We start from the raw sequence: 23,188 nt of genomic DNA on the forward strand, positions 1-23,188 counted from the left end.
AGAAGGTTAGAAGAAACTGGAACTTTGTCATTGTCGATCGACAGAAAGCATATGGTAGGGTGCCAAGTGAAGAACTGTGATACTGCAGGAGGAAGTCAGGAGTGACAGAAACGTATGTGAGGGTGGAGCAGGACATATGGCAACACTTTCAACACTTTGAGCTGATCTTTCCCAATGAAACATTACAAGAAATATGCCTGTAAATAATGAAATATGTCACTTGTATAATATTCACAAATCAGGTGGGAGGTTTTGTTTTGTTTTTGGATAAGTGTTAATACCTGGGGTCAACAATCCAAAGCATCAGACAGTACACGAGGTTAAGAAGGCAGACTGAAGTGCTTAGAGATAAGTGGCGGGGGCAATGGCTGTATAAAATATAGTATATTTCTAAAGTCACTGGTCAGGAGGGACTTGTGACAGAAAAATAGCAGCAGTGGATATATTGGAGAAGTTTATTTTGATACTAATACTAACAGGAGTATAAAAAATGGATATGGAAAACCATAGTACAGCTTTTATGCATAAACATGTGGTTCCTCATTACCTGGCATCCCAAACCAGCAAACTCAAATTCATGTCGTTTTGACAAGTGGCATTAGTATAAAAGAAAAGACTGCCAAGTCAACCCTCCTGATTAAAAACTAATCGAGCTGTCCGTACATCTCCTCAACTCCTTTGCCAGAGTATCTGTAATCGCTATATTTCCTACAGCACCTGAAGGCAGCACATGGCTACTCGTCCGTCTTTGGTCACGCGGTCAGTGACATCAGACGAAGCGTTGGTGACGCAGATATGTGATGGTGCAACACATGTAATATAACCGGCTACCTGTGAGGATCTGGACTTCGTTTTCTCAGTCATACGGAGAGTGGATCTGTCTGAAGCGGAGACTTCTGTCTGTCAGATCTGGTGTAAGCAGCACTTTTGGAGAAAACCGCTTTAGGAATTATTCGTTTCCAGTAAGGCTAACAGTTATTAGCGCTGATAGCATAGTAAGTGAACTTTCACGGTTCAACCTTAACCTACTCGAGGAGGACAGCATAATAGCTAAAGACTAATGTGAACTTTGAACTCCACAGGGGCAAAATTTCGGCAAAAAGAGTACGTTAGATAACCGTGTAGTCCTGTCTGTTTAGCTAGCCGGACTTCCGTGTGTCGTTCGAGGTCATTCTGTAGCGCTCATTCAAGAGACACAGCTTCTATCCCAGACTCTAGTCATGAAGAGCCTGCCGTACTTCTGTCGGGGAGAGGTCGTTCGAGGATTTGGAAGGGGAAGCAAAGAACTCGGTATTCCCACAGGTGAGTTGACTATTTTACCATTTGTTTGCAGGGCTTTTAATTAAGCTTACCTAAACACCGATTTACGCAAATAACGTAGTTGGAATTAGTAGTTGGAAACAACCGTAGACAAAGTTAACATTAGTGGTCTGATTTTATATAATACATGTACGTTATAGCACGTGTGATCAGTTACTCTGTTAGTCCAACTGTTCTTTGTACTGCCCCTTTACACACGACTGAACTGCTCTGCACCTTTTACGTAAATATCGCTCCGTTTTTTACCGCAATGTCACGATGATTCACAGCTTTTAATTACTTCATTTATCCTCACGTGTACTTTTCGAAACAAGCTCAGTTTTTGTTTTACACCACCTATGAGTTTAGGCTTTAAGATCTTTACACTTAACCAGTATCAGTCTAATAGCTTTGAAAACAACTAAAGAGGACTGCATTTTAAACATCTGTTGACCAGGCAGCGTTCAGCATTTTTTTGCTGTAAGAAATGGCCAAATTAATGAACTGTGGGCTTTACTTTAAGAGATCAGAATGGAGCTCTGGGCAGCATGCAGTCACGGACAAAACCAAAACACATGAGTTTATATGGCCTTGAGCATTTTGCAAGATTTTTGGCTTAAAATCAAACTTGCATAGGATATTGGATGTGGTTTGTTTGTAATAAATGTCTTTCATGTATTTTTTTTTTGTCCTCCACAGAAGTTTCTCAAGCAGTTTGTCTAGTTTCACAGTACCAGTTTTGAATACACTGAAGTTAACAGATTAATCAAATGCTTTCTGCAAACATTTCTGGCCTTCATTATCATAAGAAGCACTTGAACGCTTCAGTTAAATAAAAAGTCTTCTTCTAGTTTGAAGTAATTTTGAGAAAATCACTAACTTCTTCCACAGCATCCTTTTTATTCCCATCATCTGATGTTTCTCTCTGACCTACAGCAAACTTCCCAGACTCCGTGGTGGACAATCTTCCAGCAGATATCAGCACAGGGATCTACTACGGCTGGGCTTGTGTGGGTAATGGTGATGTCTACAAAATGGTGATGAGCATCGGCTGGAACCCTTACTACAAAAATACCAAGAAATCCATGGTAAGCACTTAAATGCCATAGTGTTGTGGCCATAAAAGATGTCTTTGATAGTAAAGGGCTAAGCTAATTATGATCTAGTTATAAGTGTCCATCAATTGTACAGCTTTGGCAGGAAAATTAGATTTCACACAAACATATTTAAGCTGAATATGTGAACTTCTTTAAAAAGTCGTGGGTGAATATAGATTTTTTGTTTGTTTTTTTTAACCCCGTCTGTGTATATGTAGCGAGAGAGAGTTTTCCAGCCATCACCATGTGTAATAATCTGGAAATCTCCTTTCCACAAAACACATAATGTTGCACTCAACACCAAATCTTTGTAAATATGCAATGTGCCTGGTTTTAAAGAACACTGGTCTATTCCATCTAGCAACATACTTACAGTGGGGCAAAAAAGTATTTAGTCAGCCACCGATTGTGCAAGTTCCCCCACTTAAAATGATGACAGAGGTCAGTAATTTGCACCAGAGGTACACTTCAACTGTGAGAGACAGAATGTGAAAAAAAAAAAAATCCATGAATTCACATGGTAGGATTTGTAAAGAATTTATTCGTAAATCAGGGTGGAAAATAAGTATTTGGTCAATAACAAAAATACAACTCAATACTTTGTAACATAACCTTTGTTGGCAATAACAGAGGTCAAACGTTTACTATAGGTCTTTACCAGGTTTGCACACACAGTAGCTGGTATTTTGGCCCATTCCTCCATGCAGATCTTCTCAAGAGCAGTGATGTTTTGGGGCTGTCGCCGAGCAACACGGACTTTCAACTCCCGCCACAGATTTTCTATGGGGTTGAGGTCTGGAGACTGGCTAGGCCACTCCAGGACTTTCAAATGCTTCTTACGGAGCCACTCCTTTGTTGCCCGGGCGGTGTGTTTTGGATCATTGTCATGTTGGAAGACCCAGCCTCGTTTCATCTTCAAAGTTCTCACTGATGGAAGGAGGTTTTGGCTCAAAATCTCACGATACTTGGCTCCATTCATTCTGTCCTTAACACGGATCAGTCGTCCTGTCCCCTTGGCAGAAAAACAGCCCCATAGCATGATGTTTCCACCCCCATGCTTCACAGTAGGTATGGTGTTCTTGGGATGCAACTCAGTATTCTTCTTCCTCCAAACACGACGAGTTGAGTTTATACCAAAAAGTTCTACTTTGGTTTCATCTGACCACATGACATTCTCCCAATCCTCTGCTGTATCATCCATGTGCTCTCTGGCAAACTTCAGACGGGCCTGGACATGCACTGGCTTCAGCAGCGGAACACGTCTGGCACTGCGGGATTTGATTCCCTGCCGTTGAGGTGTGTTACTGATGGTGACCTTTGTTACTTTGGTCCCAGCTCTCTGCAGGTCATTCACCAGGTCCCCCCGTGTGGTTCTGGGATCTTTGCTCACCGTTCTCATGATCATTTTGACCCCACGGGATGAGATCTTGCGTGGAGCCCCAGATCGAGGGAGATTATCAGTGGTCTTGTATGTCTTCCATTTTCTGATGATTGCTCCCACAGTTGATTTTTTTCACACCAAGCTGCTTGCCTATTGTAGATTCACTCTTCCCAGTCTGGTGCAGGTCTACAATTCTTTTCCTGGTGTCCTTCGAAAGCTCTTTGGTCTTGGCCATGGCGGAGTTTGGAGTCTGACTGGTTGAGGCTGTGGACAGGTGTCTTTTATACAGATGATGAGGTCAAACAGGTGCCATTCATACAGGTAACGAGTGGGGGACAGAAAAGCTTCTTACAGAAGACGTTACAGGTCTGTGAGAGCCAGGGATTTTCCTTGTTTGAGGTGACCAAATACTTATTTTCCACCCTGATTTACGAATAAATTCTTTACAAATCCTACCATGTGAATTCATGGATTTTTTTTTTCACATTCTGTCTCTCACAGTTGAAGTGTACCTCTGGTGCAAATTACTGACCTCTGTCATCATTTTAAGTGGGGGAACTTGCACAATCGGTGGCTGACTAAATACTTTTTTGCCCCACTATATTTTTGCTAATGACCATGTCAACAATTTGAGACACATGTTAGTCAGGGTGGATTTTCACAAATCTCCTCAGCAATTCATTTATTTATTTAATTTTTGTCTAGTTTACCAGATGGGAATTTCCCCTGTCTCAATCGTGCCCATTGTATATCAAAAAAGGATACTTTTTTGCATCCTCACAGTGGGAAGAAGTTTAAATTAAAAAACAGAATCTCCTGTAGAAAAGAAAACTGTATTCTACTTGTTAAAATGGCCATATGGCTAGCATATTCAGGTAAAACTAAGCAGATTTAAAAATAAGGATTTCTGAAGATAACAGGAGCGCAAGAATTGGACATGAGAGCTCCAGTGTTTAGACATTTTAATGCAGCTGTCTGTCTTGTGCGTTCCCTTCCCTTTCAATGTGTAGAAATGTTACCTCCTCTCAAAAGTGCAGATTCAGACCGATTATTGTTACAGAGAGACAGATATAGCTTATGTGCACTACAGACTGAAAGCCCTAAAGGCTTGAGCTGTTAAAATGCTTTTTGTGTTTCGAGTCTAGAAAGTGCCATGCATTCTAGTTTCTTTGTGAACTCGCCTCACCCCCCCCCCCCCCCCGTGTCTGTTTTTAATATTTCTAATAATGTTGTGCATAAAATCATTTTGACAGTATTAGTTTAAACTGTTTTGTTGTTTTTGTTTGTTTGTTTTTCAGATGGCTTGTAGACATTCTTATTACTGATTTGTCCTTTTTTTTTTTTCTTCACCAATATTTACTTTTTCTACCAAAGGTCCTTTTCACATTGACACTGTCCACTACTGTTTGTATGTGTTTTACATTGAGTTTTCAGTACTGTGCAAAAGTCTTTTGCCATCATTTGTCACTTGCTTTCAAGGACTCTGACTTTCCTATAATCTTCTAAATGTTCTGTTAAGTTTTCTGCAGGTCTTTCAAACGTTGCCTGCTTTTTCACTCATTGTCAGGCCCTCGCCACTTTCAGAGGAAGGTTTTTGTTTAAGCCATTTACAACTGACTTATGAGTCATCCAAGCATTAAAAACACAACTGAAGAAATTAACCAGTGTGATGTGTAAACGCAACACACAGTTTAGCAAAGAATCTGTTTTAAATTGTATCTTCTGACACTTTGTTAATATTTGTTCCCATTTCTTTGTAAAATCTATAAAATAATTCCAACAAAAACAGATTAACTAACAAAATAGTATTTTTGTATCTTTGTACAAGTGGAGAACAAACAGAATAGCAGATGAACCGTATTTAAAATAGGCTGACGCAGAACCTTGAGTTTGGGCCTTTAGCTGATGCATCAACTGTTCACTGAAGCCTCAACAGAAGTGGGCTCAGTGGAAGGGTGGCTGGGAAACTGTGAGAGAACCCTGATGTATGCCAAAAAACCCAACATCTGGACTAAAAACTGATTTCTGTCAGCACTAATTTAAAAACTTCAAATTCTTCAAATCATTTTGTCCAACAAAGCAGTCTGGATATGGCGTGTCCTCCACATGCTGGCATTGATTGGCTTTTTATTTTGCAAGTCACTTTTTCCCCCCCAGATACAGGATAGGCGCGAATGCAACATTGTAACATTTTTCTAATACAAAAAAGCAATTCAGTCAATTATGGCTCTAATCTAACTTTATGCATTTTTGGTTATAGGAGACTCATGTGATACACAAATTCAAAGAAGACTTTTATGGAGAAGTTCTCAGTGTGGTCCTTGTGGGCTACATCCGCCCAGAAAGAAGCTTTAACTCACTCGGTATGCCTTTTAGTTACACTCATCTCAACACAGAAGTGATGTAGTGTGATGCCAGTAATGCCCTTTTAAAGTTTTGCTCAGTATTAATGAATACATTTCCATCATCCCTTTTTTCTCTACTCTCACAACACTTTTCTCACCTTTTTGCACACCTTTGCCTCCGTCCTGACAGAAGCCCTCATTGCGGCAATCAACAGTGATATCGAGGAGGCCAAGATGAAGCTGGAGCTGCCAGAGCATCACAAGCTGAAAGATGACAACTTCTTCACCAGCACGGCCAACTCCTCTTCAGTCCTGCCCGCCACACCCAGCCCGTCCACATCACAGACTATTATGAACGGTCACTGACAGCTGGCTAGGACAGCAGTGCTGTGGATACACTCACACAGACCAGAATTACACAAAGGTTTATGTAAATGCACAGCCTCGCTGTCACAATGCATGCACATGGACCTAATCATAAGCAATCCTTTTTTCTTTTCTTTTTTTAATTCTGTTTTTCTTTTATGTTGTTGGTGTCTCTTTGTAAAGAGCTGTTAAGCTTGGTTTTGTCACACAGACTGATTATGTCTGCCTCTCAACGGTCCTGCTGTATATTTGGAATCGTTTACTAGAGAAGGCACTAAAAACAGACCTTGGGATTAAGGTAATTGCAACCACTGCAGAGGCAGTTGTAAAATATTGTGTGTAAAAGGTACAAATAGACTATTAAATGTCTGATCACTATTTATTTTGGTTGGAAATACATGACTTATCTTTTTTTCTGATTCAGCAATGGGTAAAGAGAAGGTCTGGGCATTATTATCTGCAACAAAAACACACATTGTGCAATCTGAGGCTTTTTGAAAGTCTTCAGTTTTCTTGTTTTCTCCTTACATGTCCCTCTTCAGAAAAGGAGAAAGTAAAAGGACACTGCCCTAAAACTTATACACTTGGCCAGAAATTCAGTTTTATTTTGACGCAGGAAGAAAATGGTTAAGATGGTTATTTATTGAAAGATATGTTTTAAGCAAAGGCTTTTATTAATCTTTATTTTTATTTTATCTTGATTTAGGTATCACTTAACTGTCTTGTCAGTGACCGGCCCTTTTAATCAGCAGTGAGTTATAGATGAACACTAAGGCTGAAAAGGGCTTTAAGCACGTTTGGAATTTGTTATTCCCTTTAGCTTTTTCATTTCAGTGTCGATGGCTTTGTTCCAGATAGAAAAACACTGGCAGGTGGAGATGCTAAAAGATCTTTTTAGTACAAGTGGAAGTGTATAACACCAATTTATGAGAATTTGAACAGATCAAACTAAAACAAGCACACTATTCTTAGTATCTGCATTGGTCAGCGTTTAATATATTTACATTCAGAAACCGTTGTCAAAGCCCTGGCTGGTGTTAGCCCTGTGTGCGCGCGCGCGTGTGTGCGCGCGTGTGTGTGCGCGCGTGCCTGTACCTGTTTGGCTTTTACAATGAAATGTTTACTTTCATTCGAAGCTCTGATGATTAGTTGAAGAAATGTGGAAGCTTGCTGATGTGATTTCAGCTCTCATAAACTCTTGTGTTACATGAGACATTAAAATGTTATTTAGAGAGTTAAAACAAAAGACATTTGTCATACACTCAGCTGTTTTTGCTGGTGAGATGCCTTTTAGTTGTTCCATTTCTAATGCGTGCAAAGGACTGAACTAATTAATTGTGCTGCTTTATCAAGCCTATCAAAGATATAGTGATATCGATAGATACATTTTTTTTTTTCCCCAGTCTAATTACTGCAGGGCGGTCTGGTGTTTTAGTTTCACATGTTGCAGTTATTTAGTCTAGTTTACACAGGGACCACAGATACTTGATGTAGAGTTCATTAAAGCGTATCCACCTTTATTTTCATCCATGTTTCATTAAATCAAATCATTTTAATTCAATTGTATCAAAGTTTTCTTTTCTTCTCTTTCTTTTTTAAGGCTTTATATACATTCGACGTATTTTCAAAAATGATGAAAACAAGAAACCCACATTAAACAATATGTAGCTGTCTGACCTGTTAATACTTTTTGCCACATTACATCTTTGGCTGATACAACCTGAATTTTGTTACTGAACTCGTATTAGCTTTTACAAATATGCACAGATATACATGTTAATTCAGATTAAATCAGTTCTTAAACATATTTTCAAGATTCAAACCTAATTTAGATGACCCATGCAGGTTTGCAGAGCATCTTTATTATAGCAGAGCCAATTTATCAGCTATTATTAGCCATTTGCCGATAGCTCAGTGTCGGCATTTATAATGGTTGATAAATTAAAATTTAAAAAATGAAGACGAGATGGGAGAAACACCAGTGTTAGTAGTTCAATGCATGGTTTGTACAGGGCACGCTGCAACTCCCCTGTTGGCCAAAGGCATTTTAAATTCAACAACCAGCTGATCCGAGCAGAGTCGGGTAGAGGGTAAAATAGATTGTTTTTAAACTGCACATGTTATCTTAGCTAGGGAAGTCTGTTTTTGTTTCATGTATCTGAAAGGAAAAAAAATATTGGCTGACATCTGATTTTTAAATCACCAAATAAAAGGTGTCTGTCTTAAAAATCCTATACTGATCAGTTTCTAAATGTTTATTATATTTTTTACATGTATGCAACAGGCCATTTCTCAGCATAAAAAGATAAATAACATTTTGTTTCACCACAACATTATTTCCCACTGTTTATCAAACTTGAAAGAACCAAATAATTTTCTCCAAAATATTAAACGACTGTCTGTGTAGATATGAAAACAGGAAACAATGATGGTTCAAATTTTCAATATGTAGCAAAAAATGTTGATTATACCCATAATTCCATTCCCACACATAGCTTTGCCCCACCAGCTGATTAACTGTTAGAAATTAAATATTTTCTAAAGGAATACAAATTGTTTTTTAAAAAAGGATTAAATTAGCATGACTGATCGGTTTCTTTTTTTTTTTTTACAAAAAAAGGCATTGCACAACAAAGTTGCAAAATAAACATCAAACGGAGAACCATCCCTGTCCGCTCTCTTCATCTATACGAGTAGCTCTCATCATCATACTCTAGTTCAATCTCATCTTGATCCAAGAGCCCATACTTGAACTTCTTATACACCGTTCCATCTTGTGACATGTACACAATATCATCATCTTCCTCTTCTTCGTCATCGTCACCGTCAATAATTCTGTCGTTGTACTCCCCAAATGAAGAGCTGGCAGGTTGTGGTGCAGTGTTTTCCTTGGTGCTCAGTTTCTGGTACCCTCCAGCTCTGGTTTTGGGTGTCGCGGCACGGGATTTAGACCGAGCATTGAAGATGAGAAAGAGCACTCCGCCCACAGAGAGGATGATGAGAACACAAACGAAGGCAAAGACTTTAGCTCCACTGCTCTGAGCTTCCCCCTGCAGCACCACAAAGTTGACATCCAAGATGCACTCGACTAAGAAAAAGGAGAGAGCAGACCATGAGGTTAAAGTGCACAAATCTAAAGTGTGTGTTTGGTTTAACAACTGAAAACTGTTAAATCGGGAGTGTTAAACCGGCCCGCTGGCTTTGGAAAATATGAAGGAAAGAATAAATTTTTGGACGAGAGTATGTGTTCAAAAAGCTAAGGGAGGGATTTTTGCTCATTTACATTGTGATGACTTGCAGTTGCAGCACTCCCTGGGGATTTGTTGTTCTTTGTGGCGTATCTCATTTCCACAACAGGTCAAGCAGCGGCCATCATCAGAGAGGAGTTGGCCTGCGTGGCACATGGTGCAGTTCCATATGCCGGGACCTCGGCAGCCCAAACAAGACGGGTGGCATGCTCTGCACTTGAGTTTCTCGCTCCTTGACTTTGAGTCCTGAAGAAGAAAACATAGACTGAATCCGCGGGTTCACACATTTGGTCAGGTCTGGCAATTTGCTGCGTATGATAAGTGTAAGATTAATGAGTGATTTGAACATAAACAAAAACACTTGCTAAATAAAAAAAACACAAGAGATCTGTCACCTCTGATGCATCGTAGTAGCCTATTGAACACTTGGCGGTACACATGGTAGCCATCAACGTGTAGCCAAAATAACAGGACTTACAGGCTAAAGCGCTGTTGTCTGAGAGGAGAGAGGTGACAGATAAGAGCAGTTACAATAGGCATTCATCTTTGCTACAGTTTAAGATTAGATTTAATGGGAAAATCCATTTATTCCATGTTCCAGAAAAATTCTTCTCTATTTAATTTAGTATATATATATTTTTTTATCTCAGCTACCCCTCAGCCTCCTAATAGAGGCACATATGGTTTAAATTTTAAAATCATAGGTCACATCTTTTTCAAGTTCTGGTTTTTATAAGAGTTTCAGAAAACTTGACCTTTGATGTCATCAAGGTCATCAAGATTCTAACTTAAGATTTTTAGCAGATGTAGAATTTTCACCAATTTGAAAATCTTACGTGTAGTTCTCGACTTATCGAGTTCACAAAGTTCGGTGTCCACACGGCTCAATGGGGCTCAATTTCCCATCAGCCTTGAGGGGTGAAAATGAGCTACAATGCAGATAAGAATAAATAAATAGACTCCCCTTACCGTTGCAGGTCTTGCAGGTAGGGTGACACTTGTGACAGCTCATGGAATGACTGACTTGGTAGTATCCTGGAGGGCAGCTCTGCAGGCACTGCCCCCACTGCTTCATGTAGACATAGCCCTTTCTGCAGCTCAGACAGTTTCCGCTACCACCACCCTGACACTGGCTACAGGACGGGTCACAGCGCTCACACACCATGGTGGCTGTGTTGCCAAAGTGACTGAGAAAGAGAAAGAGGATATCTGGTTACTTCATGGTGTTTTTTTATTAAAGCATGTGAGACTACTCCTGAGATTTGCGAGCACGTCTTTGTTTTTTTGCCTGACCCCTCTGAGCAGGTTTCGACGCAGGTCTCTCCCTGCTTGAAGAATCCAGGTTTACAGGTGACACACTCCACACTGTGGTGGCCAGTACACTTCTTACAGCTGAAGTGGCAGCGCCCACACAAGCGCTCATCCTGGTCCTTAACGTAGTAACCCTCAGGACACTGCGGCACGCATGTGTTGTCTGATTGACACAGGCACAGAGTCAGCATTTCAAAAAGAAAAGGACAAGCATACATGAAATAATATGAGCTACAGTACATCTTTTTTTCTTACCTAGTAAGAAGTGTGGGCTTTTACAGCTTAAGCAGTGGTCTTTGCCTGGCCCATTACAACCATGGCAGTGTTTATGGCACTGTTGACACTTCCCATTCTGGTCCTTGTATGAGCTCGGGGAGCATTCACTGTACCACACACAATGTCCAGTGGCATCCTTTTGCCTGCCTTCAGCACAGGTGAGGCAGGATGTAGGCTCAGAGCCTGAGCAGGTCAGACATGAACTGGGGCAATCTGGGGAAATATGAAGCCATTAGAGCCAACTAGAATCTAAGTATAAATGTCCTGTAACAACTCCACTGATTTATTTTCATTCTCATTGTGTGGTCATGTTAAGTTTCCACCTTCCTACCTTTGCATTCTTTGCTAGTCTCATCATAATACGTTTGGCTGGGACACTCAGAAAGACATTCTCCACTGTAACGTACATTTTTGTCACTTTGACATAGAGTGCAGTCATCTATGTCGGGTCCATCACACAAAGCACAATCATCATGACAACGCACACACTCCTGCTGGCTCATACTTTCAAAGTAGCCATCAGGACAATCACCCACACACTGATCATCATGGAGAAAGTAGTACGGTGCACAGTCTGGGAAGAAGAAGGAGATGGCAAAATCATTTTTTTGTGATTTCCAAAGTCTAAGTATTTATAATTAAAAGCAAAGGATTCAGCTCTTTGTTGTTATTTCATTTCCTCACTTCCTGACCCTCTGCAGCTATTGAATTTAGGTTTCAGGCCTGAATTATTAGCAGTCAAGGCAGCAGCGACAGAGCTCTCTGCATTTCCTGTCTATCCCTCTTCTGCACCCCTTCCTCATCTCCCTTATCTGTTCAGCTAGTATTGCCTTTCAAAACAGCTCTTTTCCACATCTTCATCTTCCATTCCTCTCCGCTTCACTGTTCCACCGATCATACTTACTCTTGCACAGGCCATACTGATTGCACTCAGTGCAGTGAGCTGGACAGTGATAGCATTCCTTATCATTGGCATAATAACCCTCAGGACATTGGAGCACGCAGGAGTTGTTGAGCAGCAAGTACGGCCTCTCACAGCTCAGACAGTGAAAGATACTTTCCACACAGGATCCACACCCTGTGCTACATGGCAGGCATTTGAGATCTTTAGGAATCCCTCTGAGAAGCAAGCCAGAGAGATAAGAACAAGGTGTTACGGACGTTTTACATTTGTGTGAGTCCAGCAGGGAAAGAAGATGAAACTGAATGAGCACCTCTGACACTCCACCACACACTTCCTGTTTTCCATATAAAGTCCACTGTGACACTGCTGGCACAAATTGGCAGTCTGGCACATGACACAGCCTTCTGAGCACTCCTCACACTGGCCAGTCTCCACGTTGGCAAACATGCCAGAAGGACAGTGAGCCACGCAAGTGTGTCGAGCAGTCAAAAAATGGTCTAAAAGAAAAACAACACAAACCACATCACTCATTTAAATTTAAATGATATTGTCAGTGATTAACATCTTTTGGCATTTGCTGTATTTGATATTGTTCCATAGGATATATGAAAAACATCATGGTTGATGAAATGATTTATCACCTGTTGATGAAAAAGCATGGGTTCTGATAGAAATCAAGCTAAAGTATGTTCTAGTTTCACAGGCAGGCTAACACAGCATACAGCCTGCTTACCTGGGGGGCAGGTGGTGCAGTTCTCCTTCCCTTCACCAAGGCAAGTTTTACAGGAGGAGTGGCACGCCTCACGTTTGTACTGAGCTGTCGAAGAAAAGAAAAATGGGAAGTGTTTTTTTTTTTTTAAAAAAGGAATGACATACAAGTGACAGAAAAAAATAAAGGGACTTTTAAATATGTAAATGCCCCAAAAAATGAAGGCTCTGCTACTGAGTACAATAGAAACATGACTTTCAGTTTCTCCAGCTTCATTTAAGTTTGATGTTTTAGCATAAGAACACTACAGAAGTAAACTCAGAATTTAGTACAATTAAACAAATATGTGAAACTCCTAATTTTACACAGAACATGTAAAACAATACGAGTCTATCACCAATCCACAGGATGCTAGATGGATCGTGCTGATGGCAGTTAGAACTGAGGTCAAATGATCATTTACTGTACTTTTTTTGAAGTGTTTCTCAAGGGAAGAGGCACGCTGGCTTCCCTCTAAACACTCTCCGTTCCTCAGCATAAACCCGTCCTCGCAGGAGTCACAGCCATTGTATCGTGGCCCTCTGCAGCTACGACAGCTGCGGTGACAAGGCTCGCACTGCCGGCTTTTTTCATTCACAAAGGAACCTTCTTCACAACGATCCACACACTCGCCATCTAAACACACAAAGAAAATGTGTAATGCATATAATGAAAAATGTCACATGTGCAGATGCGTCTAGGTTTTTGATGCTTTTGGTATTTTATTGTTGTTGGGGTTTTTTGCCTGGTATTTGGTACATAAATAAAACTGAAGTAAAAAAAAAATTGAATTGGATTTGTTCTGTGCATTTGTGTGAGTTTTCCTTGTAAATCTTGACTGCTTTGTCATGCTGGCTTGTCAGGAGACAAATGTTTAGTGCCTGCTTTCCTTGTCGGTGCATGAAAATCTCAGTCGAACTTGGTCAGAATTTAGCCATTAAAAATTATGACTCTGTGCCATTAAGAATTAAGGCAGTTCTGAAAGAAAAAGGAGGATCCAACCACTACTAGCATGCTATATCTAATAAAGTGGCCAGTGAGTGTATATTCTTAAAACACAAACATAAAGCATCATTTCTGGTTTTCAGTTCCTCACTTTGTCTACCAAATGTAGTTACATATTTTTCCATCGGCAGTTTATTATCTGATATTTTTGCTACACACCAAATAAGAAATGTTTCAAATGTTACCGGAGACATAAAATCCGTCTTCACACCAGTAGCACTGGGACTGGTCACAGATTACACATTGCTTATCTTCACACGGAGCGCACGCCATGGCATCTTCCACACTGTAGGTCCAATAAGGACATGACCGATGGCACTCGCTTCCTAATCTGGCAGACAAAAAGAGTCATTATAAGATGAGGACACACTGTGTGACCGTGGAGGAGGATCTTAATGACTTACTCAACTGAGGAGACTTACTGGTAGTAACCTTCTTCACATTTAAGGCAAACAGTTTCCTGCTCCTGATCTCCCAAATCATCTGTGGCGAAAAGCAGAAATTGAACCACACAAGAAAAAGGGGTAAAAAAAACCCCAAAAACTGCCTTAGTATGCATTTCTGAAATTCTTGTTTAAATCTAATTTAAATATGATGATTTTTAAACAAGTGAGGTGAGGAACCAGTGAAGCAGGTAGTAACTGTTCGAATGCAGTTTCTTTAGACAGCAGCAGGAGGCACTCTGACAACACATATGAAATGTGTTCAGCTCAGCAGAGAAATGAATGGCATGCTCAGATCGATCATAAGCCGAGTGTGATCAATTTTAAAGCAAGAAAGAGACCTAATCCACAAAGCAAATATAAAAGTCAGCGAGTCTCTGTGCTCACTTTGGTTCCAATCTTTAGGATCAGTGCATTTCTCTCATCCCCAATAATTGCAAGTGTGTGATTTTCTGTTTGTCAAGCTTGCACTGCAGGTGTACTTCTGCTTAAAACACACACACACACAAAATGCATAATGTGAGTGACAGGTTATGAATTTCTTTTCCCTGTTTTCGTTAGACCAGGAAACATATGGAGGGGATATTAATAAGTAATTCAGGTGAGCGTGTGACTGTTTTTCTACACGCAGCAAAGGAAGAAACTTGTTTTCTTGCAAACTAATTAATTTGTGCTGCCACTCAAAACCATCCAACTGGTAAGTGGGAAAGAGTCACGCTGTCATCCCTTAGTCCAACAATGTCAAAACATCTCAAAGGACAGAGAGAGCATGGGGGTGGGCTTTTAAAACCCTGCATCTGCAGACTTTCCCTTGGGACCTTCATCCTCTCCAGAAAAAGCCTCTGCCGACCCCCTCTACACCCCCTTTCCTCTCCCTGCTTCTCTCCAGCACCTGCAACTTAGCACTGCACTGGTTTGCACTTCAATGCAGTCGACAAGCCACTACCTGTGAAAGCAATTACTCATACAGAGAGAGACTGAGAGAAAGGAAAGGTGGGAGGGACGGAGGTATATAGAAGAGGAGACAGCAAGCGAGGAGCCGGAAATCATGCCTCCAGGCTGTGTCTGTGTGTGAGAGAGGGAGAGAGAGAATAGCGCCCGCATAAATATTAACTGTGCACGCCAGGGGAGGGGGGGATTTCAACAGAATTTAAAACCTGTACGCACATCCTGAACTATTCACTTGTGGAATGTGGACGCACTCACACATATTACGCAAGCAACAATCACACTTTAAAGCAAAAGATTAGGTCAAAGTTATACATGCTCAGGATGGGGAATGGCTGAAGTCGTTTTTAACGTCAACAAACACAAATCATCAATTCAGCAAGAGAAACTGAGAAAGTGTGTTTATGAAAAACTCCTTGATATTCCTGATACAAAGAGACAAGCATAGAAATGAGATGCACTGCATTAAAAGGGCTGAACTCTGGGGGTGAAACCGAGCTTTGGCATGCAAACAGCCTCTGAGCAAGAGGTTTAACTCTTTATTAGTCCTTTTTGTAATGGACGGGAAGAGGTCAACGGTAGCTGCAATTCCTGAAAATTTAGTAAACAAATGGAAATCCATTAACTATTTAAGCCATCCTCACTTGTATCAAATGGAGTGTGACACGAACAGCCATGTAGAGATGTTATGAGGAATGAAAATAAGGATGGGACCCAGACAGACAGAAAAGCCTTTTTTTTATTTAATGTTGGAAAAATACTGCAGTACACGCCCTATGTGATAAAATAAGCAAGATGAAGGTCTCGAGTCCCAGGTAAAGGACAAAATACGGCGATTTCATCAGATCACACCCAGGTGCACAAGAAGCACACATCAGTGCCATTACCCAGAACCAAAAGCTTGACTAATCCAATTGTAAAATATTTTCAAACCTCTCGCCACTGATTACAAATCGTAGTAACCTAAGAGGATTACAGGACATAAAGCTGATGTCGAGTCAAAAAAGACGCGTTGAATTTATAAGATGGTGAAGCTAGGACTGAGAAACAGCTGCTGCACCTTATCACACACTGTCAGGCATGAATTCATTGACTGATCTCATCCAATGTTACAAACCTCGAGCCTACAGTTTCTTAATCTCTCAGGCAAATGAAAACAAAATCCAATGCCAAGCGGTTAGGAATTTGGTTTCTTATAAAACACAATAGTGCATGATTTAATCCCCTCGTATATCTATTCATAATTATGATTTAAGGCTTAATATCATACACCCAAACCTGACAGCCAAAAGTGCTCCACAAGCAGTATTCAGATTAAGCTGCATTCCCCACGCTGACACACAGAGGATGACCTCTGGCACGAGTATGGCACACACACACACACACACACACGTCAGATGACAGAAAACGACACGGTTTCGTGTCACAGCCAATCATCTCAAATCACACAGCCAATCATCTCAAATCTCTAATGCGCTGACTGACTTGTTTGGCTTGCAGAATTGCGATTGCTACGACTGGGTGGGTGGCAAGAGCGAAACTGAAGAAACGTATTCCACCCAGAGTGCATAATGACATAATAACAGTGAGCCTCCACCTCAGACTAGTTCAGCTCCACAATAACAATTTTCCACGGTATGTTGATAATTACCCCTCAGCCCTTTCGCCTTAACGTGACTTGTACTGATAGTGCTCCACAAATCTCATCCACACTAAGTCTATATGGTTTTCCCAGTGAAGGGAAAGTTCTCAGAGATTTAAGAGCGCCTGACTTTTTCATAAATTGACTCAGTTGTTGGGGGCTCCTCTAAGTGAATTGATGTACCTGCAGTAATGGAGAGCCTACAGCAGAGCGTGAGGTGCAACTAAAATCAATGGCAACATCATTAAATGCAGCGGCGATGCCTCGCAACTATCCTTTCAAACACGTTTAGAGAGTATCCCTCTTTAGTAGGTGTCATGTTTGCACTTTCACAAATGTATCTCACCGATGAGCAGGTTGGCTCATGATTATTAATTCATGATTTTGTGCAGCGCCCTGTGACTGCCTCTGCCTCTTATTTTCTAGGGCCTGGTTTTGTTTATGGAGGTCGGTTGATGGAGAAGGTTGGATCAGCCAGACGATAGAAAGAAAAAATGCTTACTGCGTTTACACTGTGCGCAGCCGTCATCACAAAGAAGACACTTTTCATCCTCTGCATCCGAGGCCTCACCTGATGAACACAAATGGACACAAATTAATAAGATTATATATAAGGACAAAAAGGCAGAGATATCACATACAGCACAGCTAACGAACCCCGGCAAGGTCCTCAGCCTGTCTGTGCAGGTCTGCCTTCCACATAAGATCAGCATCTCGCCTTATTCTCCAACTCATAAACTTGATCTCCTCACTTACACACTGCCATCATTCCTCCATCTCAGATTCACTGTTGTGAAATTTTAAGTACCGAACTCCACCACTCCTCCTTATCTCAAACGCAGTATCTCAAAAAATATAACATCTCACTCAAAAATTTCAGCTCTTACTCAATACTCGATTTGCTGGCATCCGCATTTGATCTCCCACGATGAGATAAAGTGCAACGGGTTTGTCCTTCTCAATCTTTTCAACTTTAAGAAAACATTTGGCAAGTGTTTATTGGGCTGAACAAATCGGGAACAGAAAGTAGATGTAAGAACACATCAGCTCACATCAGCTCTGTGCCGATGAACGAAGTTAAGACAAGTCTGATTGTATTACTCTACTAGGGGATCAGTTTTTATAGAGCTTTTTGCTACAAAAATAACTGCTTCACTGAATAAACTGACTGAAGTATTACTATACTCCAGTCGGGACCAACATTTGTTCTAATTTATATTTGACAGTGCAGCTTTGTTCCAGAGACTAAGGCTCATTTATGAACAGAGAAGGCTTCAATTACAACAGATATGAGACAGATTCAGTCAAACACAGCATGAAAAGGGGGAGGGGGGTTGCAAAGCTGCTTGCAAATGTAAAATCCTCGCTTTAAAACCTGCTCAGCTGAGTTGTAGCTTGTTGAAGTTGTCTTTTGGAGACCATTTTCCTTTTTATGTATTCTTTAAAATACGGCTACACGTGTTCTCACAGATTTGTATATATTGTTTTATTACAAATTATATTATTAATGCACTTTTTCTTTATAGAAGGTGACCTACTACCTGCACATTCTGTACCGGCGTATCTCACCTGTGCTGCAATGCAGTGGGATGCAGTGGCCATTTCTGAGCTTGTGTCCTGGGCTGCATTGGAGGCAGCGATCTGTTTCAGTGCAGATGATGCAGTGTGCCGGACACATGTCACAGCGTCTCCCTTCTGAGCCTTCAAACTGGAACAACCCCTCTGGGCAGACATCCAGGCACTGACCCTGAAAGAGGTACCTGGCCACGCCAAACATATCTGAGGAAGGAAAAGAAATCTGAAGAAGAAGGAGTGCTGAAAACAGCTTTGAGGACATACTCAGACACAGAGTCATACACAGGTTAGGACAAAGCAGTTTTACTGCAGGCGTTTAAAGGAAGGGTACATGGATGTTTTGGTACACCGCAAGGACATTTGGCACAGCCAGTCACAGGTGGGAGCTTCTCCTGTAAAATGTATGGAAGCCAGGAAAGATGATAAAATAACCCAAATTCATAGGCAGCCCAATTATTTAGAGACCAGTCAACAACCCCTTTGCTAATCTACATTTTTTGTTGGCATAAATATTTATGTAAACAATAATAATAAGCTTTTTACAACATTTAACACATTTTGTTTGATCCTTAAAAAGTGTTTTAAACCTGCTGGACATTCAAATGAAACAATTTATTGGCTTTAAATCAGGACACGTGCTTTTCAAAGTCAATTTTTTTTTTAAACTGTAAATGCAATGATATTTAAATGTCAACATTAACCCAGTTTTTCACAGTTAGTCAGCTAAACACCCCCAGCCTGCCACTCTGTATTTGCTTTCACTGTAATTACATTTTTAAAAAAAAAAAAAATCTGTGTCTGGCTGTAATTTCATACATGTCCGGGCTTGTCCGCGTGTGTCAACATTTTTAAACTGACACTTTAGTATTTTGCTTGTTTCATCCATCTGTATCTTCGCTACTCGTAGTAGTGACGAGCAGGGGCGTCGAACATGACTTTCAAAGACCTGTCCTCTCAGTACGGAGCTGTACGCATGTGAGTGTGACTGGCCAAGATAACAGAGGTTGTTTTGAGAGAGGAATGACAAGGGCAGAGGCAGATAGAGGGTCTGTTCAAACTATTATTGTTATGTCTCACTGAGCCTCAGACAGACCGGCAATTAAATGGAACCACATTTGCAAACAGTCTGACAAGCTTGTCGGCTAATTGAGAGTGTATGCACATGTGAAGGTGACAGAGAGAGAGAGACAGAGACAGAGAGAGAGAGAGAGAGAGAGAGAGAGAGAGAGTGTGTGTGTGTGTGTGTGTGTGTGTGTGTGTGTGTGTGAGAGAGAGAGAGAAAGAGAAAGAGAGAAAGAAAAATCTGGTGTTAATCTTCTTTTGGCTGTCTGGTATCTCAAAGTGAGTGCGTGAGTGGGGGCTAGGTGTGTGAGTAACACAATCTCCCCAGTGTAAATACATTCATTCAAACAGCCATAATACCTCCTGAAATAGTGTGATAAACACAGTTATTACTACCATCCTCAGGTTGATATTTCTTCAGCTGTGGTTGCCTAATGACGTCCGGATTTTAAAACTGCTGTTATGAGGGGGGGAAAAAGGCTTTTTGATAGACTGATTGGCTGCACAAGATTGGAAAACACGCAGTTTTAGAGGAAGTAAAAGTAGTCATTAAATACAGACCTTTTTTTTTTTTGACTGATCTGAAAAGCTGACCAAAGTGCAGTGACCTCTAAAGCACGCAAATGACTAATATATGTTTTATCCACATCTATCAGCAGACCTTGGGTGACCTGCTGCATTAATTAGGTTCACTCACTTTTGGAGGATTTATTGATGGAGTCTGGCACAAATGAGTCTTTGTGTGAACCAAAGGATACTATGAAGAGGCCCGATTGGATGGATGGATGGGCCTGATGGATAGATTTGCAGCTAAACCTTTGCAAAAACCTGCGTCAGTTCAAAGAGTACAGCTTTTATGTGGCAGTGAAGAAATAAAGGACGTTTTTATCTGCACTAACTGGTGCTGAATTTCCCTGAAAGCTAACTCAATGCACTTGTGATTGATGTTTATGTTTTCTAGGGGCATTGATGTATATTTTAAATATACCTGTGTCACAGGTGGTGCAGCTATGAACTCCCTCATCAGTACACTCCTGACAGGTGTGGTGACAAAGGTGGCATTGTCTTCCCACGGAATAACGGCCCTTCTGACAGCGGGTATCACAGCGTCCTTCATCAAAGAACCTGCAGGTGGAACAAAATTAGGCCCAGCTACTGTATATAATATCCATATTTATAGTGTAACAAGTTGCTGCACTTGCATGACAAGTTGACAAGTTTAAGATGAAGATTTCACAAATTAAAACAGGTTAATCCAAACCCACTGGAACTTTTTTTTTTTAGGTTTGTGTAATTATTTTAGCTCCTTCCTTTGGTGGGTTGGCTCAATTGTCTTCTTTTCAGTCAACTGTCAATCTTTTCAGTATACACTACAGATGTTTGTGTGTCAGTGGCTGTCACCGTGTTGCAGGGCAGCTGGTGCAGTCATCTCTCTCTGGACCCTTGCACCGCAGACAGGAAGGATCACACGGGTGGCACTTGTTGTGTTTACTCAAGTACTCTCCTGCCGATAGAGAGCCACAGAAAACAGCATCACCACACGTTCTGCCTCACTTATCTGCCTCTATTTGACTCACTTCATACTTACCGTGCTTACTTGTCGTATCACTTGAGCGATTTGATGCTTTGATGTATCCTAGTTGCACCAATTAACAGCCAATTGCTTTTGTTTTCATTTCATTACATTTTTCTCTGACTTCTCCTGCACAGAAACAGCTGTATATCTGCTTTTCTTTATCTTGCAAATATATTTCACACATCTTTTTCTGCTAAAAAACTAAGGTGTTAAAATGTAATTTACCAAGTACTGATCTAATCATTTCTCATCTATTTAAAGGGAAGCTGTTGTCTTATGGGAAAGGACAACAGTGGTGCAGTAGTTAGCACTTTCACCTCATAAAGACTCTTGGTTTGAACCTCCCTGAGGCCTTTCTGTGTGGAGCTTGCGTGATCTCCCAGTACACGCGTGGGTTTTCTCTGGGCGCTCCAGTTTCTTTCCACAGTCCAAAGACTTGCATGTTAGGTTCATTAGCGTTTCTAAATTGGCCGTCGTGTCGATGTGAGCGCTTCAGCGCGTTGAATAAGGCGCTGCCTGAATGTGGATTGTATTGTAAAGCCTCGTGTGTGCTCAGGATGAGTAGAGAAAGAGCAATATAAATGCCACTCAGCTTCCATTTCAGTCGTGACTACAAATTTTAAGCACTTCTAGTTTGCTGCACAGCGTTTCTGCACGAGTTCCCCACTTTGTGTGTTGACTTTGCACGTTTCCTCGCTCACATTTGGGTTTGTTCTCTATCCAAAAGAGTCACAGTTTAAGTCAGCAGTCGTACCCAGTGTAGCATTTGTCTAATTAAAGTCGTCTCTGAGGGGAAACGACGACTTTTCACACCATGAACAGGAAGAGCCAAGATAATATACAAAGTCTTAAAGGAAGACATCATCTCTAATCACCAGCATCTGTAGCCAGGTAACGGCAATATTTACAACCTCTTGCCATAGAAGTGAGCTTGCTTATTAGAGTGGAAATGCGACAGAGGCATCTGCTATATCATAAGGAAACATCCTTCCCGCAGCCCATTAACCACATCTTCCACTGATGAACGTGTTGAAAATGTGCGTAGGTTCTTGAAGGCCGGAAAGTTTTTCTTACAAAACAGATTACTGACTGGAAATTCAGCTTCAGGTGCCAGAAACCTCAACACCTGGCAAAGCAATCGTTGAGTCACTGGATCCCACTCCAGGTAGTTCTTATTGTAAATGTAAAATTAATAAGTGGTGCTTTTCTTTCTCAGGAATGAATACCTAAACTTTGCCCACAGATGAAATGTTTGTAAGCGTTTGTGCCCAAGATTAAGAGGAGAACAAAACTTTACAAAAAAATAAATAAATCAACCTTGAAAACAATATTGTCTCCTCTTCTACTTTTGTATTACACAAAGGTGACAGACACTGGTTCAGGCGTAAAGATGGATGCTGTGTGTGTTTGTGTGTGAGCAGCCTTCAAGGCATCGGTGGGGTTTGTCTGTGCTCTCTGGCTTTCTGTGAAAAGCTCAATTGTTCCTTTCAAAACAAAAGAGCCTCTTTGTGTACAAACACAACAGGCGGTGGCTTCCCATTCAGTAGAGCTCTGCTGAAACGATTCAAGCAGCCCTCGAATACACGCCGTCACTCTTACTCACACACACAAATTGTCTCCCTGTCTTTATGTTTGTCTCCCCTTCACTCACAAACAAACAGAGCCAAGTTCTCAAGGGACAGAAAGCTGCACAACTCCACTCAGCAAAAGCAAACTTTGGACTCCCACCGCCAGACAGGAGAAAAATGGAGCGGAGAAGAAAGGGAGCCTGTCACTCAGGGGAGTAAAACTTTTCCTCTGTTCTGGACTCGGCTGACCTTGTGAGGACAGTGACACTCTACTTTGTAAGGAGAGACGGAGAGTGTGCGCTCTGTTGGCAGGTGTCACACTGACGTCTAACACACCTGATCATGAATCCCGATTCCTTTCCCCTCTTTCACCTGCTGGTCCCTGCGCCCACTC

The 23,188-nt window shown here is 41.1% G+C and overlaps 2 protein-coding genes across 2 annotated transcripts in view; one reads left to right on the forward strand and one right to left on the reverse strand.

Annotated features, from left to right (window-relative positions):
- Positions 1-765: 765 nt before the first annotated feature.
- Positions 766-9,092, forward strand: rfk (riboflavin kinase). Its single transcript, XM_085179910.1, has 4 exons — positions 766-1,302; positions 2,236-2,387; positions 6,038-6,140; positions 6,313-9,092. The coding sequence occupies exons 1-4, from the start codon at positions 1,221-1,223 to the stop codon at positions 6,486-6,488; spliced, it is 513 nt and encodes a 170-aa protein (XP_085036036.1). The 5' UTR covers positions 766-1,220; the 3' UTR covers positions 6,489-9,092.
- Positions 7,720-23,188, reverse strand: part of pcsk5b (proprotein convertase subtilisin/kexin type 5b) — an 80,452-nt gene continuing 64,983 nt past the window's right edge. Inside the window, exons 21-37 of the mRNA XM_085179909.1 lie at positions 21,052-21,154; positions 20,639-20,775; positions 18,583-18,792; positions 17,516-17,584; positions 14,403-14,463; positions 14,166-14,311; positions 13,405-13,611; positions 12,961-13,044; positions 12,538-12,724; positions 12,228-12,442; positions 11,655-11,897; positions 11,303-11,536; positions 11,030-11,210; positions 10,706-10,923; positions 10,132-10,232; positions 9,772-9,982; positions 7,720-9,576 (exon numbers count right to left, since the gene is read on the reverse strand). Of these exons, the coding sequence (XP_085036035.1) occupies positions 9,170-9,576; positions 9,772-9,982; positions 10,132-10,232; positions 10,706-10,923; positions 11,030-11,210; positions 11,303-11,536; positions 11,655-11,897; positions 12,228-12,442; positions 12,538-12,724; positions 12,961-13,044; positions 13,405-13,611; positions 14,166-14,311; positions 14,403-14,463; positions 17,516-17,584; positions 18,583-18,792; positions 20,639-20,775; positions 21,052-21,154 (3,014 nt within the window). The 3' untranslated portion in view covers positions 7,720-9,169. The remainder of the gene's footprint in view (positions 9,577-9,771; positions 9,983-10,131; positions 10,233-10,705; positions 10,924-11,029; positions 11,211-11,302; positions 11,537-11,654; positions 11,898-12,227; positions 12,443-12,537; positions 12,725-12,960; positions 13,045-13,404; positions 13,612-14,165; positions 14,312-14,402; positions 14,464-17,515; positions 17,585-18,582; positions 18,793-20,638; positions 20,776-21,051; positions 21,155-23,188) is intronic.

This window comes from Neolamprologus multifasciatus, chromosome 12 (assembly GCF_963576455.1).
Source record: "Neolamprologus multifasciatus chromosome 12, fNeoMul1.2, whole genome shotgun sequence".
NCBI lineage: Eukaryota > Metazoa > Chordata > Actinopteri > Cichliformes > Cichlidae > Neolamprologus > Neolamprologus multifasciatus.